General features: G+C 39.9%; 1 protein-coding gene and 1 long non-coding RNA gene across 8 annotated transcripts in view; one reads left to right on the top strand and one right to left on the bottom strand.

Moving 5' to 3' along the window:
* Positions 1-1,739: 1,739 nt before the first annotated feature.
* The window catches only part of LOC121091373, a 36,072-nt gene continuing 12,514 nt past the window's right edge, over positions 1,740-25,297 (top strand). The window contains exons 1-3 of the long non-coding RNA XR_005828916.1: positions 1,740-1,826; positions 12,635-12,759; positions 16,842-17,010. This is a non-coding gene — a long non-coding RNA (uncharacterized LOC121091373). The remainder of the gene's footprint in view (positions 1,827-12,634; positions 12,760-16,841; positions 17,011-25,297) is intronic.
* The window catches only part of TENM3 (teneurin transmembrane protein 3), a 323,343-nt gene continuing 302,795 nt past the window's right edge, over positions 4,750-25,297 (bottom strand). For all 7 annotated transcript variants that reach the window (XM_040600425.1, XM_040600594.1, XM_040600681.1 and 4 more), the window contains 6 exons: positions 21,509-21,684; positions 20,568-20,803; positions 15,352-15,648; positions 12,534-14,145; positions 9,669-9,799; positions 4,750-6,357 (listed from right to left, as the gene is read on the bottom strand). In XM_040600425.1, coding sequence (XP_040456359.1) covers positions 5,602-6,357; positions 9,669-9,799; positions 12,534-14,145; positions 15,352-15,648; positions 20,568-20,803; positions 21,509-21,684 — 3,208 coding nt within the window. In that variant the 3' untranslated portion in view covers positions 4,750-5,601. The remainder of the gene's footprint in view (positions 6,358-9,668; positions 9,800-12,533; positions 14,146-15,351; positions 15,649-20,567; positions 20,804-21,508; positions 21,685-25,297) is intronic.

Below are 25,297 nucleotides of genomic sequence, written 5' to 3'. Positions count from 1 at the left end.
TAAAATTATTCCTGGGCTTGGAATGTGGAAATACTTTATTGTGTTGGGATAACAGTTTCCTGTGTGCCTCTGTAATGCACGGCACTTGCCCTGCTGTCTCAGACAGCTTAAGTGTGATTGAGTAACTAGAGCCTGTTGAAACATGTTGTCGCCTTCCAGGCTTGTTCTTCATTTCTGAATTTTCTCCTTTCCTCCTGAATCCCAAAAGGCTTTATTAAGACAGCTTTGTGGGAACCATTAAGTCTAAGCCGCATAATTATGTTACTATGAGCTTTGACTTAGTTTATAGTACGAAAAAAAAATGCATGCATCTCTAGAAATTCATATTCCTCAATGACAGAATTTAAACCTAGTAAATTAAAAGGTTTACTCAATTTACTTAGGAACTTATAGTAATTAACAGCAAGAGAGTTTACCTGCAGAACAACTGAAGGCAATAAAGTAGATTCTGTGAAAACATGACACTCTAATGAGCTGCCATGTTATGCTTGTTCTTTGCCTTCCAAGTTGCACATAAGACTGTGAAAGAGACAGTGTTGCTGTTTGGCTTGCTTTGTTTAGAAGTGAGGACTGATATTTAGGATATTTACCTTTATTTAGGGATGAATTTTATGTCATCCTTGCACAGCTCAGATTGCATGCATTTGTGACACTAGAAATTGGGTCAGGATGTTTTTGGTTTTTTTTTCTAAATTTGTTTTTAAGGCATGTGTACAAAGAATAGTGCAGTTGAGATCATTCTCATGCCAGTCTGTGTGTGGTACTGTGTGACTTCACTCTCACTGTTGCATTTTAGACCACCTAATGACAGGCCACCTCCCTTTCCTTCTCCCTCTCCACCACCCCCAGCACATCTGGTTACTTGAAGCAGGGCAGACCGTGCCTGAGCTTCACGCAGCATGTCCTTGTTCCTCTGTCCCCCTTACAGCGCCAACTGCAAGAGCCATATTCTGTCTTGCGATTAGGAGGTGGCATGAGAAACAAACCTTTCCACCATCTTTTCTCCCTGAAAGGCCCAAGGCATTTTCAGTGATTTGCAATGAATACTCAGGTGTCTGGGGTGAATGAACACACAGCTGCAGGTTTTTTCAGGTTTTGGTGGTGCGCTTAAGCAAGCGCTGGCATCCTTGTTTATGCTACTCCTGTGGGAAGGTGGGCCTGGGGGGAGGAGCGGGGCTCTGCCTATTATTAGTGTTTTGACCTTTATTATAGGTGCAGCCTAGGCATTCACACAGCTGAATTTGCCTCTTATGGTCACTCTGCCACAAACCTAGAAACTTCAGAGGAAAAAAAATGAGTCTTAAGCGCTGTCTGTCAGCGTGGTCGCTATATACCACGTGTTCCTTTTTTTCCCAGGGGGAAAAAACTGGCACCTACCCATCAATTAACTGGTTTTCATTTTGGCTTTTTTTTTTGGATCATTGAGCCCCAGCAACTTGTGCGTGCAGTCAAAGATCAATTTAATTTTATAAGCATTGCATGTTTAATCCTTAGCACTAATTGGCTGTAGATGAGAAGCTGATCAGTCTGGTTGGTTTGGATGTGGCTTTGCAGTTCGGGGTGATTTCCCTGTGCCTGTGCTGTTCAGTTTATGCTGTGTGATGCTCTCTGCTTTGGCTTATTTTTAACCCTGGCAGCTTCTAATAGGTGTCAAATAAGCAGCTTCTAATAAGCTGCTTAGAAGCTGTTTCTAGTAAGTGTCTCTGCTTTGCATTTCACATCCCCAAAGAATTACACGCTAGCTTCTTCCTCTTTTTCTTAAAGGTTCTCAAGCTGGCCATATGTATAGCTGTAGCTTGCCATTCTGGAGTTAGCAGTCAACTAAGGTATTAACGCTTTTAGAAGGTTTTTCTTTTTTCTTCTGAAAACAGAGTTTGAACATTTTGTCATCTCAGACTCTCTGCGACTGCAGCCTATTCTCTTGTAGACAATCGTTTTAAACTGTTATTTTATGCAGTCTTTTTTTGGTTTACAGTCTTTCAGCCATCACTTTAAAAGTGCCTCTGAAGAGTGGCAGTGGTAACTGGCATTTTTTTCCCCCTTGTCAAATGCAAATCTCTCACCTCCTGAGTGTGAACATATAAAGCTCTCTTACTTTTTTTTTTTTTAAATAACAAAATTAGGCCACAGTTAGCTAAGCAGAGTGACCTGATTCGTGCTGGATCAACATGTTATCAACTGGAGGTTGTCACTACAAAGTATGTGTGGTGAAGTCTGCCTGTTCCAACTAAAATCAAAGCGGTCTCTTGACATATAGCAGTGCTGAAGTCAGCAGTTTCTGCAGAGTGGTTCTAAATGCAGATTGAAGGATCTCTTCTGTGTATGTTTGTAACCACTAGTGCCAACCTATTTATTTATAATCAGATAGTTTTTGTTGTATTTTTACTCAGGAGGACATGAGAGAAAACGGTTCCAAGTGATTTTTTGTTTTTTTTTTTTTTTTTTTGTTCTTTAGGTTTCCCTTATCTATAAAAGATTTGGCTTTGTGAGGTGTATTTAACGTTTTCTCTAAAGCAGGCCACCTGAGAGATCCCGTGGACTAATTCACTTTGCTGAGTTAGCAGACAAGGCCATTGGACAGAGTCAAAAAGATACTGCCAACTGTGAAGCAAATGAATCGATACTGGTGCAAATGGATCAGTTGGCTTTTTCTGATACAACGAGAAAAGCAATAGCACAGATGCAGTATGCGACATACAGATTTAAAAAACAAATATAAACACACACACACACACACACATTGGGTCGGCTTTTATTGGAAAGCCCAGATGCAATCTATAGTTATCAATTTGTGGAAAATTCAGGACACATATAAAGTTAAGAAGGCAAATTAAAAGAACAATACAAATCAGACGAAATATACATCTCAAAATATCAGGATAGCATTTTGACTGGCATTGCCTAAAATACTTAGAATCTCCTTTCTTTTTTTGTAATATGCTTCTTTTAATTATGCATATTTTTTCTTTAAAAAGATCTTTTGTTTATATATTCCCCAAGGTCGCTATTTCCTGCAGGAGCATGTCCAGATCAAAAGTCTTTTTTAGCAAGAAATAGGCTCATTATACCTACTAACAAGGCCACTAATTGGCTTGATTTGACTTTATCTAAAATGATCACCAACAGATACTATAATTTGTTGTTTATTGGTGCCAGAACAAAGGAGAAGGAACTGGTACGCGTCAAGTAGAAGATATATTTCATTGTTGACATGTTATACAAGCTTTTCATATTCAAACAGAACAGAAACATTTGACATAATTTAGAATATGAGCCTATTTCAACAGAGAGCACTTACAGCATGCTAAATACAGTGCTGTGGAAGAGCCACCCAACAGAACTGCGAACACCTAGCATTTTACATCTTTAAAAAGAATACGTAGATCAATGACACGCCTCTGGGGTCTGACATATCGTCCTCTCTAAATTTAGGGCCCTCAAGACTTCAAGGGTAAAAGTACTAACAACTAATCTGTGCTTTCATTCTAATAGATGATTAGCATTCATTATATGTGTAATTAGTTCTGTATGCTCTACCAAATACACACATACAGTAATAGCACTGATACTGTAGATTCGGTAGCAACTTGGCTGGGAGAAATTCAAATCTGTTTATCAAACAATCCTAATGTGCAATTTAGAGTATGTAATACCATAGACTCTCGGAATACAAAGCAGTTAGAAAACTATTTTTATTACATCCACTTGAACCATTCATAGTTAAGACACGTTCACTTACTATGTTTTGTCATTATAATACATGGATAGAAATACTGTGTATATTTCAATGAACATCAAAAAAACCCCAATTTTGTCTCATCTTAAAAATATTTATTTTTGTGGCTGAATTTAGTGCTCATGAGAGTAAAGCTCTAAGAATGGTTTCAGCCAAGATGTAGAACAGATGCCATAGATGCCACCACAGGCTTCCTACGAGGAACCAGCTGCAAGCTTCAGTTCTGTCCTGCAGCACGTAAACTGGGCCTTGGAGCCGAGCATGCCAAATCTATGCAGTGGTGTGGAGATGCAGACTAGGCACTAGAATTGGACCTTCCTCTCCATCCCCAGGCTCAGTGTTCACAGTAATGGGATTTGATCTGCCAGCCGAAGGCCAGGAGATGAACCTACTGAACAGCCTGCCTGCCTAAAGAGCAATTCTGTAGCATCAGGTCAGAGGTACACTTCTTCTATCTGGAGTTATTAACATCTAAAAGAGCTGTATTATACATAAGACAAAGTTGACATAACTGGATGAACTACATCATTTCTTCTTCTTCTTCTACATACAATTTGCCAAGCACCTGAGACACTATTCTCTCCATTGTGAAACAAAGCTTCTAAAAAACCAACAGAAACCCCACTTGGTATGAATAAATGTCCATTTATTACGTTAGGGCTGGAAAAAGACAAGGAAAACCCAACCTATTAAAGTCTTCCATCATAATAAACAAGACTTATTTGGTTACTGTGCCTTCTAACAATGACTGATGAAGTGGCACTGGCCTGGGTGACAGGAGAGGAACGGGAGGGGAGGGGAGGGAGCTGTGGTCTGATTCAGCCAGCCACTTTGGAGTGTCCCATCCTATCAGCAGAGTGATAGATGCACAGCTTTAAACCTAATACAAAAATATTAACACTTTTGGACATTAGTCATCACTGTTATATCTCTACAATATAATCCTTTATACTGTACAGCTATAACATAAAAGGTGCAATTCCTTTTTCTTTAAAAAAATCACACACAGCACATGTTTTTATCGTTTTATTTTTAAGTATAAACTTTTTTAAACACTTTACATAAATTAACTCCTCTGAGACTAATATTTGATGTACAGTAAATTGTAATTCATATAAAAATCCATAAACAACTTGTCTCACATAATTTACAAAAAAATCAGGGTTTCCTTTGCTTATCTGCAACAAGGATTCTACTTGCCATTTTCCCCCCAAGGCAAACCATGTTAGCATTGTAAAATCCATTATTAAATTCCCATGGTAGCATAAGTCACTTGTGCCAATGTCCTTTTAGAAAGCAGCACAGTTTAAAGCAGTTGGGTTCTCTATAAACAGTAATTTTTGCCCCACGTTTTAAAATTAACAGATATATACCACATCCTATGCAGTGAGAAAGAGAGAAAAAGAGAAAGAGAAAGAGAGAGACTACTTCTCGTAAGCAAAGGTCAACAATTCAGTAATATTTATTTGGAAACACTGTATGGGTCTGTATCTTAATTAAATACAGTGCCTCAAAGGAACAGCCAGCCTGTTGCAAAATCTGTAGGCCTTTTTTTCTTTTTGTCTTCTTTTTAATACTTTTCAGTCCAACTTGAGTGCAGCGATATGCATATGTAAACATATTCTTTAAAGCAGATCACCTTTAAGGTCATTGAGAAAAAAAAAAAAAAAGTTTTGTCATAAGCAGTATCATTCTTCTGGAAGGCGCTCTTTTCGTTACAGAGTCTGTTCAGATTGTGCCACAGAAAAAAATCTGAGCAAAGATGTAAGCTTAGGCTCAAGTAGTAATGCAGCAAAACAGTTTGGTCTCCTTTTTAGAAGACACTGGTACACAGTCTCTTTGGCAGCCTGAGCTAAGCCAGTGTGTTACCTCTTTCCTATCTCACTTTGTCTGAGGAACTGTATGTTGTTAGCGCTGTCTGCTAATTCTGGATATTGCTCCACAGAGAGTACATAGTACCCATCGTATCCTTGTACCTTTCCAGCACTTAGCAACTGCCTCTTTTCTCCTTCTGTCCACAACCTGGCGCCTTCCTCTCCATCTCTTACTCTCTGTTGTTCTCTGGCCCAGGCACTGGAAAGAGCTCTTTGCCTGGCTTGCTCCAGTATTCGGGCCTTTTCCTCATCAAGTGTCATGCCATAGCGGACGTGAAGTGCTAAAGCACCGTATTGCATTTCAACATCGGCAAACCTACGAGTCCTGCCGTTTACCACAGTGGTAGACTGGGAAACAGTGACGTTGATGCCGTTCTCCAGGGCCTTCCGCCCACTTGTCAGCCTCAGCGTCCCAAGGTCACTCTCGGGTGAGGTGGTCTTGATAAAATAGTGCGTGTCCTTTCCCTCAACAGTGAAATGCAAGTTTTCTAGGTAGTAGGCGTTGTTCAGAACAGCTGCCACTTTTATGCAGTCCTCGTTTGCAATGTTGAGCACGTTTGTTTGCACTCTGCCTTGATTGACAGCGAGCATCACCCCCTTCCCAATCAGAGACTTCACCGTAGCAAACCACAGCCATGACTTCTCTCCACTGGATTTCCGTCTGCTGACCTGCACTTCTGCCATCTTTCCCAGGGAAAGAAAAGCCTTTGCTTGTCTTGCCACTTGTTGTTGCACTCCAGAAATTGGCTGTAAACAAGAACAGACACAAGTTTTACCAGCCATCTGTAGCCCTCTAGATGCCAAAGAGCCTGGCTTGCTTGATGCGCTGCCTGTGGACGACAACAGGATATGCCACAACTGACAGTGCCAAGGAGTTAATTAAATCTACACGCTGCTTGTTCTGCTGAGTTACAAGACTATTTTGTTTGCTAGTGTTCAGTGTTTTTACTCTTTGGTTCCCCAAGAACCTGCACAAAACTAAAGTTTAAATTCACAGGCTGCTTGCTGGGCTGTACGGCACAGACCTTTGCAATACTAATACTTAGTATGGGTAAGAGCTATCGTACTACGGTGTCCTCTCACCCTGTGAGCTTGTTCAACTATGATTCCTGTCTACCAGAAGTCCATCAACATTGAGATTTTTGCAGGTTGCGAAGCTGCACTTTAGAACAGAAACAAGCCGTTCTTTACGCTGAGTCAGGAGATGGAGTCTCTCAGGTAGCTGCAGTATGAGACCAAACTGCAGGGAGGCTCTCATAACCCCTCGAGCTGCTAAAAGAAAGAGGGGAATCAAACTGTAATGATAGTCTTTACAGTAAAGGAGAAAGAAGCAAATGGTACAGAGCAGTAAGGTGGAATACTGGGGACTGATGCCCTTTCTTGCAAATACTTGCAGAAACTGATAAAAGGGGATATGTGAAAAGGCTGCAGCCAATTCAGTTGCGTGAGCTTCCATTTCGCTCCAAGTATCGGCATGCTGCCTAAGAGAGATGAGCAGCTTCGCCCCCCAGAACTTCAGGTGGGTGCAATCCTGAATACAGTAGAGTGCTTTGTTGACAACTAGCAAAGAGGGACAATGAAGGAAAAGAACCAACGGGCAAGTATAAAACACGCTCGCTTGGTATTCTGCGTTTGCTGTATCTGGGGTGTGCTTGTTGAAAAGGTGGGTGCTATGAACGGGAGGAAATAAGAGTTGCAATTGTGAGGTGCAGGATAGGAGAATCTGTTGAAGTTTATTTTGACTATTAAGAGCTATATGCCAGATGCACTTTTGGTAAGGAGAGAGGGAAGCTGGGGAATGGGACCTGCCAGCCTAACCGCTGTGGTTAGCCAGACCAGCTAGGAGAGCCAGAATGGCTAGCAGGAATGGTTAGCTCGCACAGCTAGCCAGTGGGGCACCTCACATTACGGGGGCCAGACGTGGCTGGGATGAGACCTTACAACTGTGCAGAACAGGCACATCTTACCTGTCTAACCCTGACTTAACAGCCACAAGATGTGAATGAGCTAGTATGGACGGAGGTGGGGAGCAGACAGCTGCCCTAGCAGTGGTCTCAGCGGGAAATGAGAGAAAGATTTAAATAGCTTTGGCTGCACTTCTGAAAAGGAATACTTAAGTTTCTGTAGATGATCCAGTTTATCCTCCAATTGACCCTTTCTCCCTTCACTAAAATACCATTTGATTTATTGCTGACAAATGAGGCAAAAGCCTGTTCAGTTTTCCCAAATTTCTGGGTGGGAGACCAAGCAGGAGTCATTAACAGACTCCTCCAACCTTAATTCAGCCTTGCTGCTAATCAAAGCCTGGCAGAAGGTTTGCAAAGGCTTCTCTGCTCTGCCATGAGGGCAGCTTTCTGGAGGGGACAGTTCCTGAGGGAATTATGAATTGACTTGGACTCTCAACTCTTTTTGAATGTGGCAGATTCCTGTCTGCACTTGCTAACAAGTATGGATTTCAGCTGTTGTAAATCCTACATGAAAGCTATTGAGCACAAAATATATTCTAGACAGCACGCTCATCAATGAGAGCAGTGAGATGCTACAGCAAGTTCATAATGACAAAGTTTGTTTATTTTTAACATGTATCCTCAGAGCTCGGTAAAGCTCGCTCACTCCAGAATGTTTCAAAATACTAAGTGGTTTGTGTGTTTACTTCTGCCTCCTGGTTGCATTTGCTTGTTCAACAGTCAATATCATAGTCACAGCTTTTTCCTACCTGAGAATTTTGAATCCTTGTTTTCCTCCCACTTCTCTCTTTCTCGCTGTCATGTCACATGCCCCTGGCACTCCTCACGTTGATGAGCTCTTTCCTGAAGATTTTTGACAACTAGCTGTCTGCTCTCATCTCTTTGACCAGACTGGTTCTCTTCCTGGTGCACCTTTGCTGGTGTTTGTGGATAATTGCGTTCTTTAGTCTTTGAGATCTAAATAACCTCTGACAGTTCTTCCCAGCCGTGCCTGATGACAGGTCTCTCATCTCCTGATACAACCACCTTGCCTGGAGTACTTGCAGTGCTCCTCCTTCACTGCTTCTCCTGCTCACAGGAGACACTATTCTCATGCTGTGCTCTAAGGTCTTTCCCCATTACTTAATCCCTGGCTATTAAAAAAATTTATACAGTGGGTCACTTCATGCATGCAAAATTAGCTTCCATATGCTTCCTTCTGCTGGACCACCTTTTTGTCTAAATTAAGTTGTAAGATTCTTCAAGATCATATCCTCTTTTATCTTGTAAAGCTCTCTATCACGATTCTTGTAAAAAGAGATCTGGTTTTGACTGCTCAGAATGGGATTACCTGTTTTACTGTCTCTTAACACTTCCTTCTTAACTGAGAACTGTAGGATTTTTGAGGGCATAGGTCTTTGACCTTTGAGTAAGTTTTAATTTTCTTAAATAGCAGATCTGGATTTTAACTTCCACATTTATTTCTTTCATAATTTAAAAACGTAGCAGGCTTTCAGGACTGAATTTCATTTTTTTTCCTCCCAAAGAACTTCATAAGCACCTGGAGTTTTGGCTTTATGTAATGTAATGGGTTTTACCTCAGGTAATTTCATTTTCAATATTTCATCTTTACATATAAAACATGGTTAATATTAAAGAGAAATAAAATTGTAGTGGTGCCCAGTATGCATAATTTATATCACCTGTTCCTCTGTTTATTTCACAGTCTATTTTTTACTGCAGTGTTCAGTTTTTGCCTTCAGGCAGAGTATTAGTACAAATCTAATCTCTGTAGTTTCTGCTACAAAACTTAAGACATCTTTCAAGGGTCCTAAACCTCTTTTCATTGATTATTGTCTTTCTGTATTTTTATTGCTGAAAGCAAACAAAAGCTTGTTTAAAATGGTACCTAGCTTAGCAAATATGTAAGGAAAAACACCATCTGTAATTTCTTCGATGCTTTTGAAAGAAGATAAAAATTAGAGGCTTAAAAAGCACTGTTCAGATTTAATTTAGCAAGTAACCCTGTCAGGATTATCCATGCCTAATACGATATGAATAGAAAGGAACATTCTGTCTTATTCCATTTGTATGTTTAGTTTTGTTTCTTACTGGTATGTCCTCCCATTGCTGGCTCTTCACAAGTTCGTAAGAAGGTTCTGTTAAATCAAATTTTGGAACAGGGAAACCAGGAATGGCATTGTGCAGATGGAAGCCGAATGTCACCAGCCAGCTGTTAACATCTGAAAGAGAATAATTTTTTAAAAAAAGAGAAAAAATTGAGAATTGTTCTAGATTTTGCATATATTGCCATTTTTACATGGAATAGCTTTTGGCACAGTTGATTGCCTTCTGTAACATGAAAGTTTTTCAACAGTTTTCACTTTGATATGTGTGGATTATAGTGTTGTGCTACAGCTAGAACCGAAACCCTATACAGAAAACCTGAAGGTCTAAACTTAAAAGACAACTTCTGTTCCACTATGCTTGTTTGAAAGGCACTGAAGGTTTCAGCAATCCTGAAGGCCTCAGTGACTTCCAGAACAACTGCAGGAGCACAATTAAAGTGAGATTTCCTTCTAATATAGCCTAAACTAACTGGGATTTCATGGTCAGGCTGGACACGCTTTATGTCACACCTTCATACTTTAAAACAAAGCAAAAAAAGAAAAAGTACAGCAGAGCACATCCTATCCTTTTGTTACATGTGTGTTATTGTAATGTCTCCAGACTACCACTGAAATAATGCCTGTACGCTCGATTACCTTTTAAATGATTTGGCAGACATTTTATGTTGATTCAAGGGAAATCTCCCCCTCTTCAAGATGAAGTTGGACCGATGAAATTAAAAGCTAATGAAATGTATTACAGTTGCATCAGTAAGCAGACATGAATACTAAACTGGCGTTAGGTAACATTATTTATGATACATTTAATGTTCTGTTAAAAATAAATACATTAGGGATGCCAACAATCAATTAGTCAAGAATTGCTGGGCAAGAATGGGTGCTCTGCCTTGTTTGTTTTTTTTACCCTAGCTTTCACAAATACTAAGCTTAGCAGAAGTTAGTAGACTACTCCTTACCAAGTCTAGTAGTTTTCATTTAAGAAAACCCCCAAAATGTGGACCAAGAAACCAAATTTTCCGTTAAAGGATAAAAAATATTTACCTTAAAATAATTTCTAACCTTTCCGGATACGCCTCATGAAGGCTCTGCAGCTAACACTGCCAGTCAGCCAAATTACTAATTGTAATGATAACCTCATATAAACAGTGTGTGTCTATGTATTTCATACCTCAAAGATGTTAAGTAAAGAACTAAAACTGTATTTTGAGGGCAGTTTTTAAACTAAGTGCATAATTTTTAATGCCACAAAGAATCTGATTGCAACTGCATCCCCTACAGCACCTGCTGCTAAAAGAGGACAGACTCAAAGGTCTGTTGTTATCCTTGGTCCCAGGCAGTCCGTTAGCAACCCCGTTAATAGCTGCTGTTTGTTAAATTAATGCAAACCCAGTTGATTCCCAGGATACTTTTCCGAGTCGTAATCTCACAACTTGTGAGTGGGGCTGAGCCCCTTCTGTAGTCTGGCGCTCTCTGTGGAAAATATTTCAGATTATTTACATCTATTAAAATAGGAACATTCAAATGGATCTGAGCCCTGCATTTTTCAGAAACTTCTGGCAATGTGCAATCAGATTTTTTTGTATGTAGAATAATGGAAAACACTACACATCACTAACTCTAGACCCACAAAAAGCATATAGGTTCCCTAGGTACTCAGATATACAGGGAGTGGCGCATTAGCAGCTCTTTGTTGCCAAAAGAAAAATGCACGGTCCTTTTTCTATACCCCGCTTCTCCTTCCCCGCTCCTGGCTGTGTGCTCGTTAATTTGTGCTGGCCCTGGAGCTTATTGGACTTCTCTTTCTTAGCCAATTTACATTAGTAGCCTTGCAAAAACCTACCTTGGCAAATACCAACCAACTTCCAGTGGATATTTTCTGCTGTGTTCGTTAACTGGTCACAGAAAGACCCCTCGTGCCCTTGCTACCCTTACAGTCTCTCTTCTTCTTGTCTGTGGTCTTTTTGGTCCATCAATATGCACTTTTTACTGCTCAGTAGCCCACAGCCGTGAAGAAGCCTGACTTTAATCCACATGTAAGGAGATTCTCGTGAACGGACTTGAGGGGTTCTTACTCTTATACTTGCTCAAGGAGTCTTATTTTTTTTTCACTGCAAGAGCACTGGCTAACGCATGACAGTACTGGAAGGCAACCTAGGGTTCCTCTTTCCTCTCCCAAAGCACTGAGCTCTCTCTAGCTGAGGCACACTGCATTACAGTTCCGTTAATGGGAGAGGAAGAGATGTATTCCGCTGGTACTCCAAACCGTACTTTGGAAAACCCAGCCCCTCTGTGTACTGAGATGCTCCGATTTATCTTTTTGGGGCAACAGTCTAATATTAAAGCACCATAAGGAAAAAGTAGGGCACAAGGGTTTAGGTTTAGTTACCTAAACTTGAAAGCTCATAATGGCCTGTGGACCTTAAATTATTATACAAGTACCTAAATCAATATCTAAAGCTAGATGAGATATTTTCAAGATCTCCCATGTGCTATTTCACTATTCCTGATATGCAAGTTTGCTGTAATTATTCTCGTTGTTAACTGCTTAATGCTTCCTCATAAAGAACTTTTCCAAATAGGACATATTTAGCAATTTCACCAGAACTGTGAATTTCAGTCAAAATTGGATGTCTTTAGTCCAGCACCTCCAAGCTAAAATCACTTTGTTGATCTGTTTCTAAGTGCCGACTACTTTTCTTAACATATACCTTCCCTGAGAATTTCTTTACTGACCTTCCCCAGGCAGTATCCTCAGCCTGTAACCCAGTCAGATTCCAGATTATGAGAACACAGACAGGTAAGATTCTGAGCAAGTGGGAGACAGACTTGAAATTAAGTAACCTTTTACCTGTGATATAATCCTTCACATCATGTATTTTACTGGCTGGGTTGTTATTTCTAAACATGTACAAATTAAAAGGAGCTGGATCCTTCCCAATTTTCTTCCAGATTTCAATATCAGGTGTTGTCCACCGGCCTGCCAGTATGTCATAATCTCTTTCTCCAAAGTGGACTAGCTTGGTCAGTGGGTCATACAAGCCTCCGTGGAATCCGATTACCAGCTGGAAGTCAAGGTTAGAGTCAAAATAGATCTCTCCATAAGCAGTGTACTGGATTTGTTTAAGCATGAGACCATTGCTACTGAAAACAGCCAGTGGTGTCCCTGTATTGTCTGATGCAATGTAGAACTCGTCTCCACTGCTAATTTCCATGGCAAAAAGGTGTCCTTGCAGATCATAGTAAAGAGATGTGATTTCAGAACTTGAGTGGTTATACACGTGAGTTATCCTGGTTGGGTAAGTGAGGTCTGCATAAAAAAACTGGAGATGCTGTCCAAGGCTAGTTTTACTGGAAACTCGTCGTCCAAGTCCATCGTAACGGTAAATCACTGTCCACCCACTGCCTTTGCTATAAACTCGCGTAAGAAGGCCCTTTGAACTGTATTCAAAGATTTCAGTACCCCTCTGACGCAGAAATCCATCTTCATCTAATCGGTACTGAACATCACCTAGTCGAGTTATTCTGTCTCTCAGGTCATAGCGGAGTGGTGTCAGACGGGCGCTGCTACTGGGGTTGAGCAAGTGGAGGTTGCCGTTCAGGTCATAGTTGTATCGCCACATTATTTTTTCATTCAGATAAACTGTCTGGAGCTGACCGTCTACATCATATTCATAAGCGTATTTTGTGGTGTTGGCAAACGGGCCTATCTTAATTTCTCTTTTTGTCACTCGTCCCATGTTATCATACTGAATTGTAATCCAATACATTAATGACCGAAATATCTCATACTGAATCTCCTTGATGCGGCCATGTGCATCAAAGTGTTTTGTGTAGGTCATTACAGCTGTTGAAATGATCTGGTTAATATCATAATATATAACTCCAAATTTTCCAAATTGTTCAACTTTGCCAGAGATATCATCAAACTGGTAGAGATCAATAGGCAGTGGGGTTTCATTGATGACACCTTGCATGCTAGTCACTCTGAAGCTATTGTCATAGCTGTAGTCAAATCGGGCATTTACCATTCCGTCTTCGCTAAAACGGAAAATCTGTCTGTCAATCAGTGGGCCAATTTGCCTGTATCTAATGGTGCAGATAAAACCATCGCTTTGGAGGTTTACTGTTTTCAGGACTCCTGCTGTCTCATCGTAAGTAAAACTAACTCTTGTACTATCATATAAAATTTCTGAGAGCTTGGTCTGCCGTCTGTACTTGAACAAAACTCTTCGGCTTGTCCCCAGGAAGGCAGTTTGGAGGAGCTGCCCTTCTTCGTTGTAGTCCATTATGACAGAAGCATTGCTTTCTGGGGGGTTGTATATATTCCGGTAATAACCAATGGAGCGGATAGTCTGCATGGTATGACGAGCAACACTGGGCATGGTGACAGCAGAAAGCCGATCCAACAAATCATATTCGAAGATATACTGCCGTTGGCTATGAAGCAGAAGAACCATTGACTGAAAATTAAGAACAGATTTTTACCATGTGACAAATGGTGGAGTACCCCCCTTCCCCCCCACCCCCATATACCGATACTATTTCTTCACAAAAATGTGACATTCCCGCTTGAGAAAATTATCTCTTCTTTAATTGAGTTATCCTTGACCTTACATGTTGTTAACATCTCCCTGCCTAATTTACTTGGATGCTTAATTGTAAGGGCTTTTGTAATTAGTAGTTCCACATTCATAATTTGCTACTTGTTATGACTGTATCACTCTTTTATCAAGCATTCACAGCTAAACAGCAGATTGTCAATGGATTCAGATAAGTCATGTTTAATATGGGAAGAAGTAAAACTGTCTTAGAGCCATTAACTCACGAGGAGAACAACATATGGGAGATACAATTTCTTCCCTACAATTAGAGATGATTTTGAAGAATTTGAATAGCCTGAGATCCCTGAATACCGTGTTCTTGTTCTGTAAGCTTTTAAGACATAGGCAAACAAATTGTTTATTTATATCAAAAGGAGCTACTGGGAATTATACTGACATTTTTCTGATGCATGGCTATTATGTATCATAGGTCTTGATTGACTTATGTCTGCGGTGACTAGTAAACAGTATTTGCTGAGCAACAGCTTCGACAGAAATATATTTAAACCCCAGAAAGAAATGGATTCTCTTTTTGCATAGCAGGCATGAGATCTCACAAGGGGGATTTTCACAAATATTTCTAGAGGGAGAGCTATCATTCAGCAATCGTTACATATAATGAAGATTCCTAATCTTTTGACTATCGTTTATTTTGCTGCTACAACATATAGCAAGTACAAATTGACAGCTCTATTTAGAAACAAGAGTTTTTCTTTGTAGTGAAAAAAAACCAACAATGAAGACTACAAACAAATTATTTTCAACTGAATTATACTGCAGCAATCTATTCCCTGTACCTTAATTTAAGTGTTAAGATAAAAGGTAAATACTGATGCTTCTTGTTAGCTGGTGGCCTAAATAATTTAAAACCACATCAATTCCTAGCAATTAGCTACAGCGTGATTACATATCTGTTGTGTAAAACATTCCCCTAGGAATCACATGCTGATACTTAGAAGAACTGAAAGGTGCTTCTACTACCTCTTTTTGCTTTGTACGCAGCAGTCAGATGCTGCAGAACTTCAGCATGTTCCAAGCATTTTTTAAAACCCGAGTGTTCTTTACCTTTTCCAAATATGTGTAACTCCAAGTTTTCCCATCAGCAAACACTCTAGACACTATCCTTCCCTGTCCATCGTACTCTATTTTTTCACTAGTGGTCCCTCGCTGTATGCTGCCTATTTGACCTGTGGATGAATAGGTAACATTGACAGCCATCAGCTTGCTGCTCGGTAGCCACAGGGTGGGGTGCCCTGACGTGTCGTAGGCAATCCGCAGCAGGAATTTACGGTGGTCATCGTAGATCTTTTCTGTCTTTGTGGTTCGATCAAAGTCAACTGAAAGGAGGTTTCTGCCATTAACCTTTTTAAAGCAAACAAAATGACACAATAAATCATGCTGTTCAAACCTTAGCCACCTATTATTTCCCAAAAGCTAGCTATTCTTTAAATACCATGTACAGTGATTGATTTGCTGTGCGTGTAAATTATTTTAGCAACTTTTTGATGTAAATGTAAGGCACTATATTAGCATCTACTTTAGAAGGTCTCATTATATGAAGAGATAGCCCAGAATTTGTTGCAGTGTATTCTTTCTTAATGCTTAGTCAACTGTTAAGAAAATTAGTGAAAGATGAGCACTGAAAACTTCTGTAATAAATGGGGCCATTTCAGTGAACAAACTACTACTTTTGTAGGCAGTCCAAAGTATATCTAGCAAATTATTGTCAAAACGTATTCCCAGTAACCGCTTGTCCAATTCATAACAATCACGCCATGAAAGAACTGAATCCTAATCTTCCACAGCAAGTATTTTTCAAAATGGTAAATACAAAAGCATGTTAAATCTTCAGATTAAGCTTAAACAGTTTTAGAAAACAGTTTTAGATCCCCTTCTGGATCAAATGGAAGTTTAACTCACTATACCGCTGCTGCAACGTATTGATGAGGATGAAATCCTTAGTAGAGGTTTATGTCTTTCGCCTAATTAACTGACCACTTAAAGCTATAAATGACTGGAAGACTACTGAACCACTGAAAAACAGTTACAAATGCTTTAAAGTTTATATTCTGATTTGGAATCAAGGCCTTAGCCTGCATACCTTTATGTTAAAAACTGTATTATTTATATATGTAAACTACGCTGGTGGATAGTGATTTCCATGTAATACTTTTCTGTTGAAATTTCCGCCCCTCTCCCCTTTTAGTGTTCTAAATACGCTTCCACTTTCATTGACTCGGCCCTCATTTTTATATTTATGAAAGGAAAATGTCTGTTTTTCTTTTCCCACATTGGTATCTTTGCATTTCTCTGTTCCCCCTCTGCATTGAACTGGTTTTTTTAGTGTTCCCAAACAGACCCCTAGGATTTTTTTCGTTCATCTGTAAACCATTTCTGGATCTGCCGCGTCTTTTGAAAGTTATTCCAGGTGGGGATGAAACACCGATACCTAAGATTTTTCAACACCGTATTTTGCTAACATATGGGAAGTAGGGGACAAATGGACATTAGGCTATGTGAGCTAAGGTTTTTTTTTTTTATTATTCCTTTTCAAGCACTTGATGCATACATTACAAAGAGGTGAAGAAAGATGGCTAAATAACATTCAGAAAAGAACAAGAAAACAGATATCCTGACCAAAGAAATGACTGGAGGATTTCTGCATTTTTCAAGGCTGCATGTTCAAAAATAACGCATCATGGATGTTGGTACTTACACCCTGAGGTAAGCTTCTAAAAGATCATATAAATTAGATTCTTTGTTACTGGCATAAAAGGTTTTAAAGTGCTGGTGGTGGGCCATAGGCAAATATGAAAAAAAAATCCTACAAATGCTCAGTTTTGCTTTTACCTGTCTGTCTGTCTACAATACCTTTCTCTTTTTAACGCTGGCTTGAGAACAATCTGTACTGTCAATGCAGGAACAAAACCAATGTTCTCATGTAAGTCTTCTAAGTAAGGAACACAAAGTCTAGCAGATGCAGAATAGCTACTTTATTTAGCGAGCCATCAAATGTGATTTAAATATGTTTTGAGAAATTAATGCTACAAGACTGATTCTCGAAGTAGGTTAAACTGATCTATGAAGTATGCCAATTCACTTCCTTTTTGTCATTTTTTTTGGACTTACTGATTTTCAGGTAGTTTTTGTTTAAATTTTCCAACATCTAATACTCGCTCATTTGCCTAAATTCACTCTTAAATCTTGTTTGTCTCTGGCTTTTATTTCCCAGCCTCTCCCACGCATGCCTGCACTCATCTCTGCGTTCTCCCTGCCTGTTTGCTTCTCTGATTCCCCCCACCCCCCTTTTCTCTCCATCTTCCCTTCCTTATTTTACATTTAATTACGATTTTTATTAATTTTCTTGTCTACTTGTCAGGCTTAGACACTGAAGCGAGAATGGGCACTTGTGATTTTCTGAACTGGCAAAGAGGGAAGGGTGGTTTTATGGTTAAGGCAGATGTCCAAGCAATTGTGGTTAATTTCTTGGCTAAGCACATCCTTCCGGTGTAAATTGCAGAAAAGTACTTAATCTGGCTGTCTCACTGCCATATCTGCTAAATAGGATAATAACATCCCTTGCCTTCTCACTTTACATCTGTTTGGTCTGTGTAAGGGCAGAATACGAGGGGAAAGGAAGGAAATGCCTCTTTCTCCAGCCAGATTCATGCTTCTAGATTTCTGCTGACAGTTGTTCCTGAGTTCAGACATGCAAGCTTTTGGTGACATTTTGGCTATGCCTGCATAACCTCTTAATACAGACAGCAATTACAATAACAACAAGTTTTGGTGATACAGCTTCTTTCATTGGACAGTACGGGGCTGGAATAACATATGTCAGCTCAAGTACTGCCTTCAACAGAAGCGTTTCTTAACAGCTCTGCTACCAAAATGCTTTTACGGCAGAACCTGAACATTTTTATTGGGTCTAAAAGACAGTCACACGCCAAATATATGTGAAACCTCTGGGTTTCATTATGATAAGAATAGTATTTCAGGAAATTTTCAATGAAGAAACGATGACATAAAACTGAGTCTCTTGACCAGTCCCTGCCTACTGTCCTACTACATTTCAGTAGTTTAGGTGTTCATCTCTCGTGCTCTGCTTTGACTCCTGGTTTTATTTCCAATGAGAAGCATGAAATCTGGCTGCGATTCCCCCGTTAGAAGTAGGGGTGTATTGCTGTGCCTTACAGAGAGGTTCAAGAGGTAATGTGAAAACTGGGGACCTCTTTAGAGCTTGGAGCGTGTCACGTTTCAGAAGGCAGAGCAAACTCTCCCTGTGAGCCCTCTTGTCCACAGTACCCGTCTACTCTGCACGCATCCCTTGAGACAGAGCTCATACCAGTTCCTTTCTTTGGGACCCTTCTGAGTAAGGGTCCTTTGTGTAGAGAACTGTCAGGACCTCTGCCAAAGGCCAGCCTGCAGACCAAATGAACAGGTCCAGGGACAAAACTAGCTTACCAAACAATTCCAAAAGAAGTCTGAACAAAAGTTTGATTGACAGAGGGTTGTTGAGTTAAGGAGGGTGACATAATTCCTAATTAATTTCTTTATAAAGACTACTAGTAATGGGTAGAACTAATACAGGATAGAAAACCAAGAGTGTACTTTGTAATGTTATATACTGCATATATTTAACACAGTGAAAGTGTCATATATATGAGTACATTTACTGGCAATACATTTTGTCACTGCTTTTTGTCTACATTTGTCATCTTTTCAGCCAAATGTTACTGACATATCTGTAGATGAAAATGATGAGCTCCCTCAAATATTCCTGTTCTTTCTGTTTTCTTTCTCTGCTTTCCTACATCCCCCACCCACCCCCGAGCAACATTTCTGCAATATCTTCCCATGTAAATAACTTTCAAGAAACCTTCCTTTTTTCTTGCTGACAAGATTTTACTTTTCTTTGGCGTTTTTCTCTTAGTAACCCGTATTTTCCACCTACTTCTCCCATTTGTATATACACGTTTAATTACTATTTTACCCTAATGTATAATCTGTCACTTTCCCATCCTTCTTGTTAAATCTTTCCCTTTTCTCTGCTATTCCTTTTTTCCTGTTAACTCTTACAAGTTAAAGCGACATTGCAAGTTAAACTTCCAAGTTAAAGTGACATCTTTTACCCCCTCTGCACCTGAATGGCAAAATTTTGCTTCACTTTTGAGAACTGGACTCATGGGGCTTTGTTTCACTGCCAAACCCAAACCCCACGGTATGGTTATTTTATTTTCTGTTGGGCTTCTTTCACAAACGAACTGGCAGGTGTGTTATCCCACTGTTCTATGTAATGACACGTCTAGGAACCAGAACCACAAGGAAGAGCTCCAGAAGCATAGCTTTCTTTCCTAATCCATGTAAGACAGCTGCCATAGCTAGGTGCAAGCGTGTTGTTCTTAAGCAGCAGCTGCTGTGCATAATCATTCTTCCTTCCTGGAAAAAATCCATCCTCCTTGCAGAGCAAGTGGTAGAGAGGAATATAAGGTGCGTGACAGCATTCCCTTTCTCATCCCAAAGGAAGATATAAAAAAAAATTAAGATTTAAAATGGCATGTTACCTCTTGGAAGTTGAGTGGTCTGAAATTACTTACCTTCATTTGATATCCTGTCTAGGCCTTACTTAAAGAACTGAATTCAGTTCTAATAGTAAGTCAGACCTCTGATGTGGTCTTGAAATGGTCTCCTGGCAACCCAATTTTAAATGCTTAATTTATGTTGTCTTTACCAAATGGCTGTCATAAATCATAGTTTGCTTCCTACTTACATTTCACTGACTGTATAGGAAGAAGAAATGCCAACAAAATGGTAAAGACATATGTTAGAGGAATATGCTATACACATGCACACACAGTTAAACCCTTTCTACCATAAATAAGTATTAGTTCAATTTATATTTAAAATAAAAATGAAAGAAAATCCTAGGACTGTGTTAACTTATGGTAGAATAATTTAAAACAAGATTCAAAATCAGGCATGTGAATTCAGTACCAGAAACAAAACCAGTAAAGGAGAGCAGAAAATTATTCTTTTATCCTGGTTCATTCCAATGAATTCCAGGCTAACCACAACAGTTCAGAGTCCGCAGAAAAGAGCAGTTAATAAAGAAAACCAGCCAATAAATGATGTAATAAAAGCAGTTACTTCCAGCTCTACAGTAAGCTTGTCTATGGTAAATATTCTGTGGTTGTTGGAGGGCAGTACCTATAGGAATCTATTTAACATTTCCTTTCACTTAATGAAAATGCAGTAGGTGCCACACATGCTCGTGTGCTTACCCGAAGCTTTCGGCCAAACACGTTGACTTTTCCCTGGGCTTGCTCTTTCCGGAATCGCCACTCCACCAGGTTCTGACCGTTCTCCCCTGGGAGGGTCATGTTCCTCTTGGCCACTGTTGGGTTGGCAGTGCCAGCCAGCACGTGTGGCTCTGTCTGATAGTGTGAGTCCAGGCCGCTGGCGTACAGGATCCTCAGTGAGCCATCGTAACCGATCTGGTAGCTATTTCTTAACTGATCTGAGAAAGCAAAGAAGAGAAGCACGGATTACCGACATGGGTTAAGAGTCTGCCCTTGTCCCACACCCTTCATGCAATACGTGTATGTAACATCTTAACTCCACGTAATTGACCCGATGGTAATAAACATCCAGGGTGAGGCTGGTAAGAATGTCTGTATCACATGAGACCACAAATGCCTTTGGGACCCATCTTGAAAGTTGCTTAAACACTTAAAAAAATCCCACCCTCAGACTATATTCTTTGGACTGCCACAAAACATGTGTTCTCCTCTTTTACTGGGCATTTTTGGCCTAATCCTAAGCATACCATGACTACTGACTTCTGCAAGGATGTGGCTGCTGGGACGTCACATGCTATTTTAAAGCTACTATCTCACTTCATGCTATTTCTGTACCTATTTCCCTTTCAATCCGTTTTGCTCTCCTGTCCAAGATTCCCTTTTAATACCAAGCAGATATTCTGACTGCTTTCCGTAGCTCTTTACAAAAGCTATTTGGTTAGAAAATATTAATTCTACTTTCATTGCAACTTCTTCCCCAAACAGTTCTTTCTATATATGTATAAAACCATGGAGGTATTGCTCCTTCCTCCAAATGCTATGCCTCTAAAGTTTCCCTCTAATGCATCCGATTGGAGCTGCCTGTACCATAAGAAAACAGTTTTCAGGTCAGTATCTGCTGAGAAATCTTTTGTTTACAGTACCTTGAACCATGGTATAGAAAGAATCAATTGATGATAAGTTGGAAGTGATGCTGACATCTTCCTCTCTGCTGGATGACTGAATGTCCACTGTAATGGCCCCTTCCATTTCCCCATGAAGGTTAGTGACAACTCCAGTTGGGAATGTAACGTTTGTTAGACGGCCCTCACTATCGTAGCTAAAAAAAGGAAAAGAAAAAGAAAAACCAAAGAAAAAAAAAGAAAAAAGAAAAAAAAGAAGTGTCCAGAAATGATACATAGCAGGAACAAATTGTTTTCATTTACAAGTCAAATGAACACAAATGCCAGCTACTCATATTGTTAAGGCACGTTTGCTTTTTTGTGCATGGGATAGGCAGAGCAAAGACTTCAAACGTGCTTTGAAGTAGTCAAAAGACTGCTTAACATACAGGAGCCTCAGTGGTGATAGCAAGAGCAAACAGATGGATCTTCAGCTCTGCATATTATTCTTTGAAGTGTGACCAGATCCTGCTGCACATCTAATTCACCATTTCAAAGGAAGCATATTTATTGGTGCTAAATTCTGTAGCATTCTGTACTTACTCCCTATTATTAGACTAGATTTTGCTGTTATTGTAGGAGTCTTCAAAATTTTTCATAAAAAGGGTATCTTAGTAGGAGTGTCTCTTGGGCCTTTCCTATCCAGTGTTTATGCAGACCACCTGCCCTCCTGCTCCTGAGTTCTTAACAAGCCTTGTATGATTAAGAAAAAGAATCTGGGGTAATATTTAATTTACTTAAGCTGCTTGTAGCTGGAAATCGGAACAGCTACATGTATAACTCGTTAATTGCTTATGGGTCATAGTTTGCGAATGGTGGCATAAGCCATGCAGGAGATGCTTTTTTTTCTGGCTCTACTGACATTTCTTTAAACCAACAGCTATATATCCATTTAATATGAATAGACAGAGACAGTTTCTGTAATTGAGGTAGACCTATGAGGTCTAAACCATGTCTTTCCCTACGCTGTTAGGTACACTCCTTTGGCTCTAGACCTGAGACCATGCTCGCTCACAGACATGCACTGTGGTCATGCTACGGAGAGGTAAAACATTATGTGACATTCAGGTCATATAACTGCCTTTAAGATTAGCGCTTCCAGGACTACAGCCCTCATTTGTCAGCCAAGGTGTTCAGCTGAGGTTCCTTGTTTCGAAGTATAGCCTGCCTGTACCTGGAACAGAGAGAAACAAGTATCCAAACGGTGCTTCCAGGCCCACATATGACCTGTTTGCTCTCAGGAGTTTTTCACCCCTCTCCTGTGACTGTGTAGTGGGAAGCTGAGGGAAGCTTTAGTCTCTTAAAGTAACTAGAACGTGACCCTGCAGGTCCTCGCAGACATTTCATGCTTACAATTATCATCAAAATTGCTCCTTCTGGCAAGAAATGCAAAACAACAACAACAAAAAAACCCAAACCCAAACCAACAACAAAAAAAAACCCCCAAGCATATCAGTGAGGCTATAGAAACTCTTTTTCTTAAATTGAGAGAATTAATTCCAAACAGTTTTAACCCACAACGCCCTAACTTTCTCTGAACAGCATGAGTACTGCACAGCAGTGCTGTAACTGAAAGGATTAGGTTAAGAAATGTTTTTTTCCAGTTTGCTTACTCTGTAGATTTGACAGCTTTTTGCATACAGTCATTTCCATCCTTTTAACACAGTTGATTTCCTTTGTTTATATAAGACTTTTACTTAGCAACAGGAAAAAGAAAAGAATGTTTAAAAATCAGAAACCATACTGCAAGCCAGGGAAACCAAGTGAGGAAACTTATTTTTTGAAGTTAAGTACATTTCAAGATAATGGGGTTTCTTCCAGTGTGTTTCTAGCCCTAACTGGCTCTTTTTCGCTTACTGGACTTGGCACGCTGAGATGCTGCATTTATGCGTGAGACCGAAACAAACATACCAGCGTTCCTCGCGCACGAATGTGACTGCTAGCCTGTTCATGACCGACCTTCCATCTCATTCCTCAGTTCTGTAATTTATTTTCATGCACAACTTCCCTTTTCAACTCCCAGGGGAATGTGTATTGTCCAATTACTGCTCTTTTCTATTTTCTGCTTCATGTTTGAAAACGGTATTTTTTTGGTATTTTGTTGGGAATTACATGCGTCCTTTGATTCCAGTAGCCAAATACTGGTCTTTATTTCAAGCAATGCTTACTATAGCCGCAGAAGGTAAGGATTCCCTGTAAGAAGAACTTTTCACCCTTTGCATTGCAATACTTGTGAGAAATTATTTATCATAGTTCTGAGTATACCACTTGAGTTGGAAAATACTACACATACAGTACGCTTCGCTGCAGTATGCGGCACTGAACATCGCTATTCTTGTTTTATGCATTCTTGCTTCCACTTTTTTTTTTTTTTTTGGAGTCCATGCCTATAGTTCCTGGACTGGTCTCTTCTTTCACAAATACATGAAAGCACATCATGAGCCTGAGATAAGCAGCTAATATTATTACAGTGGGGGAGAGTTCAAAGATCAGCAAAAAAATGATGCTACACATTCATGTTCTTAAAAACATGCCTTTAAAGCTGAAAGAATCTTAAAAGCCACGATTGCTTGGTTCAGGCATCTTAGTGTAAGAAGAAAATCTGACTGAGACGTGAAAGGCAAGAATAGGGTTTTTCATACTTTTATAGCCAGGAACAAAAGGAAAGAAGGGAAGTAGGTCTTTCTGCAATTTACTACATATTCCATTTTATGATGTATTGTAATGTGTGTCCTTCATTTTGTTCACAGCACACCGAATACCAAACTTACTTTATACTTGCTATCTTTTTGCCCACAATCAAAGCCTTATCAATGCTCAGCATAGCAACATCACTCATACCTTTGGGCATTCCTCTGCCATTTTTCCTATTACATTCAAATATCCTTGCATTCTGCTGCCAAGGTGAACTTATTCATCCAAGACTGTCAGTTTTAGACTAAGAGATTTCTTTTATCTGCCTAGTGTTCTAATATTGAAATTGCCCTAAAAAGGAGTGAGATCTCAAGTCTAGAGGGTGAGTGCCTATATTTGGCATTTCACAGCCTCTTTGATCTTTTCATCCAAACACAAGCTGCGGCACGCGGGTTACCGCGGAGCCCTCTGATCTTTCTCCTGTGCCAGGCTCCACGGCAAAGTCGTTCAACCCATCTCTTCAGTTCCTCAAGAGCAAGCTGCACGTAAACTTTTTTCAAGAATCTAACCAGAAACTTGCTCACTGGCTGTGACCTCATGTGCATTAATCCTGCCAGCTCATTGGCATTTGCATTAATGTAACAATCTTCGTATTTGGTCAATAACTGCAGAAGACGGCAGCAGGGACAGCTGCTGCCACCGTGAGCTGACGTTCCCCTTAGATCAAATTCTTTTTCTTCTTTAGGATGATGTGCCACTGCCAGATAATTTTACCCTTCTGCAGTGAGAATTTCTCAGAGATAATGACTAACAGCTTCCCAGATTCTTGACCTTTTGCTCTTCACCTGCTGTAAGTCTCTTTTCCATTGTTCATCTCCTTTAGTTTTAATTACATTCCTTCCCAGACCATTTTCTTCTGTTCTAAGTCTGTAGGACACTTCACTTTGCAGCGATAACTTCTCGGTAAGCCTCGTGACAGATGGAAATGCCCCACTTTCTTTATTTCTCACTTGTTTCTCATGTGCGCTGTATCTTAGTTTGGAGCACATTTAGCTCAACCCCAACTTGCAGAGCATTATTAATGTTTTATATCAGAATTTACTTCAACATAAAATAGGGAGCTGTAGAAATGAAGTG

This window comes from Falco naumanni, chromosome 1 (assembly GCF_017639655.2).
Source record: "Falco naumanni isolate bFalNau1 chromosome 1, bFalNau1.pat, whole genome shotgun sequence".
NCBI lineage: Eukaryota > Metazoa > Chordata > Aves > Falconiformes > Falconidae > Falco > Falco naumanni.
The sequence above is the reverse complement of the archived record's forward strand: the minus strand, read 5'-3'. Positions and strand labels throughout refer to the sequence as shown.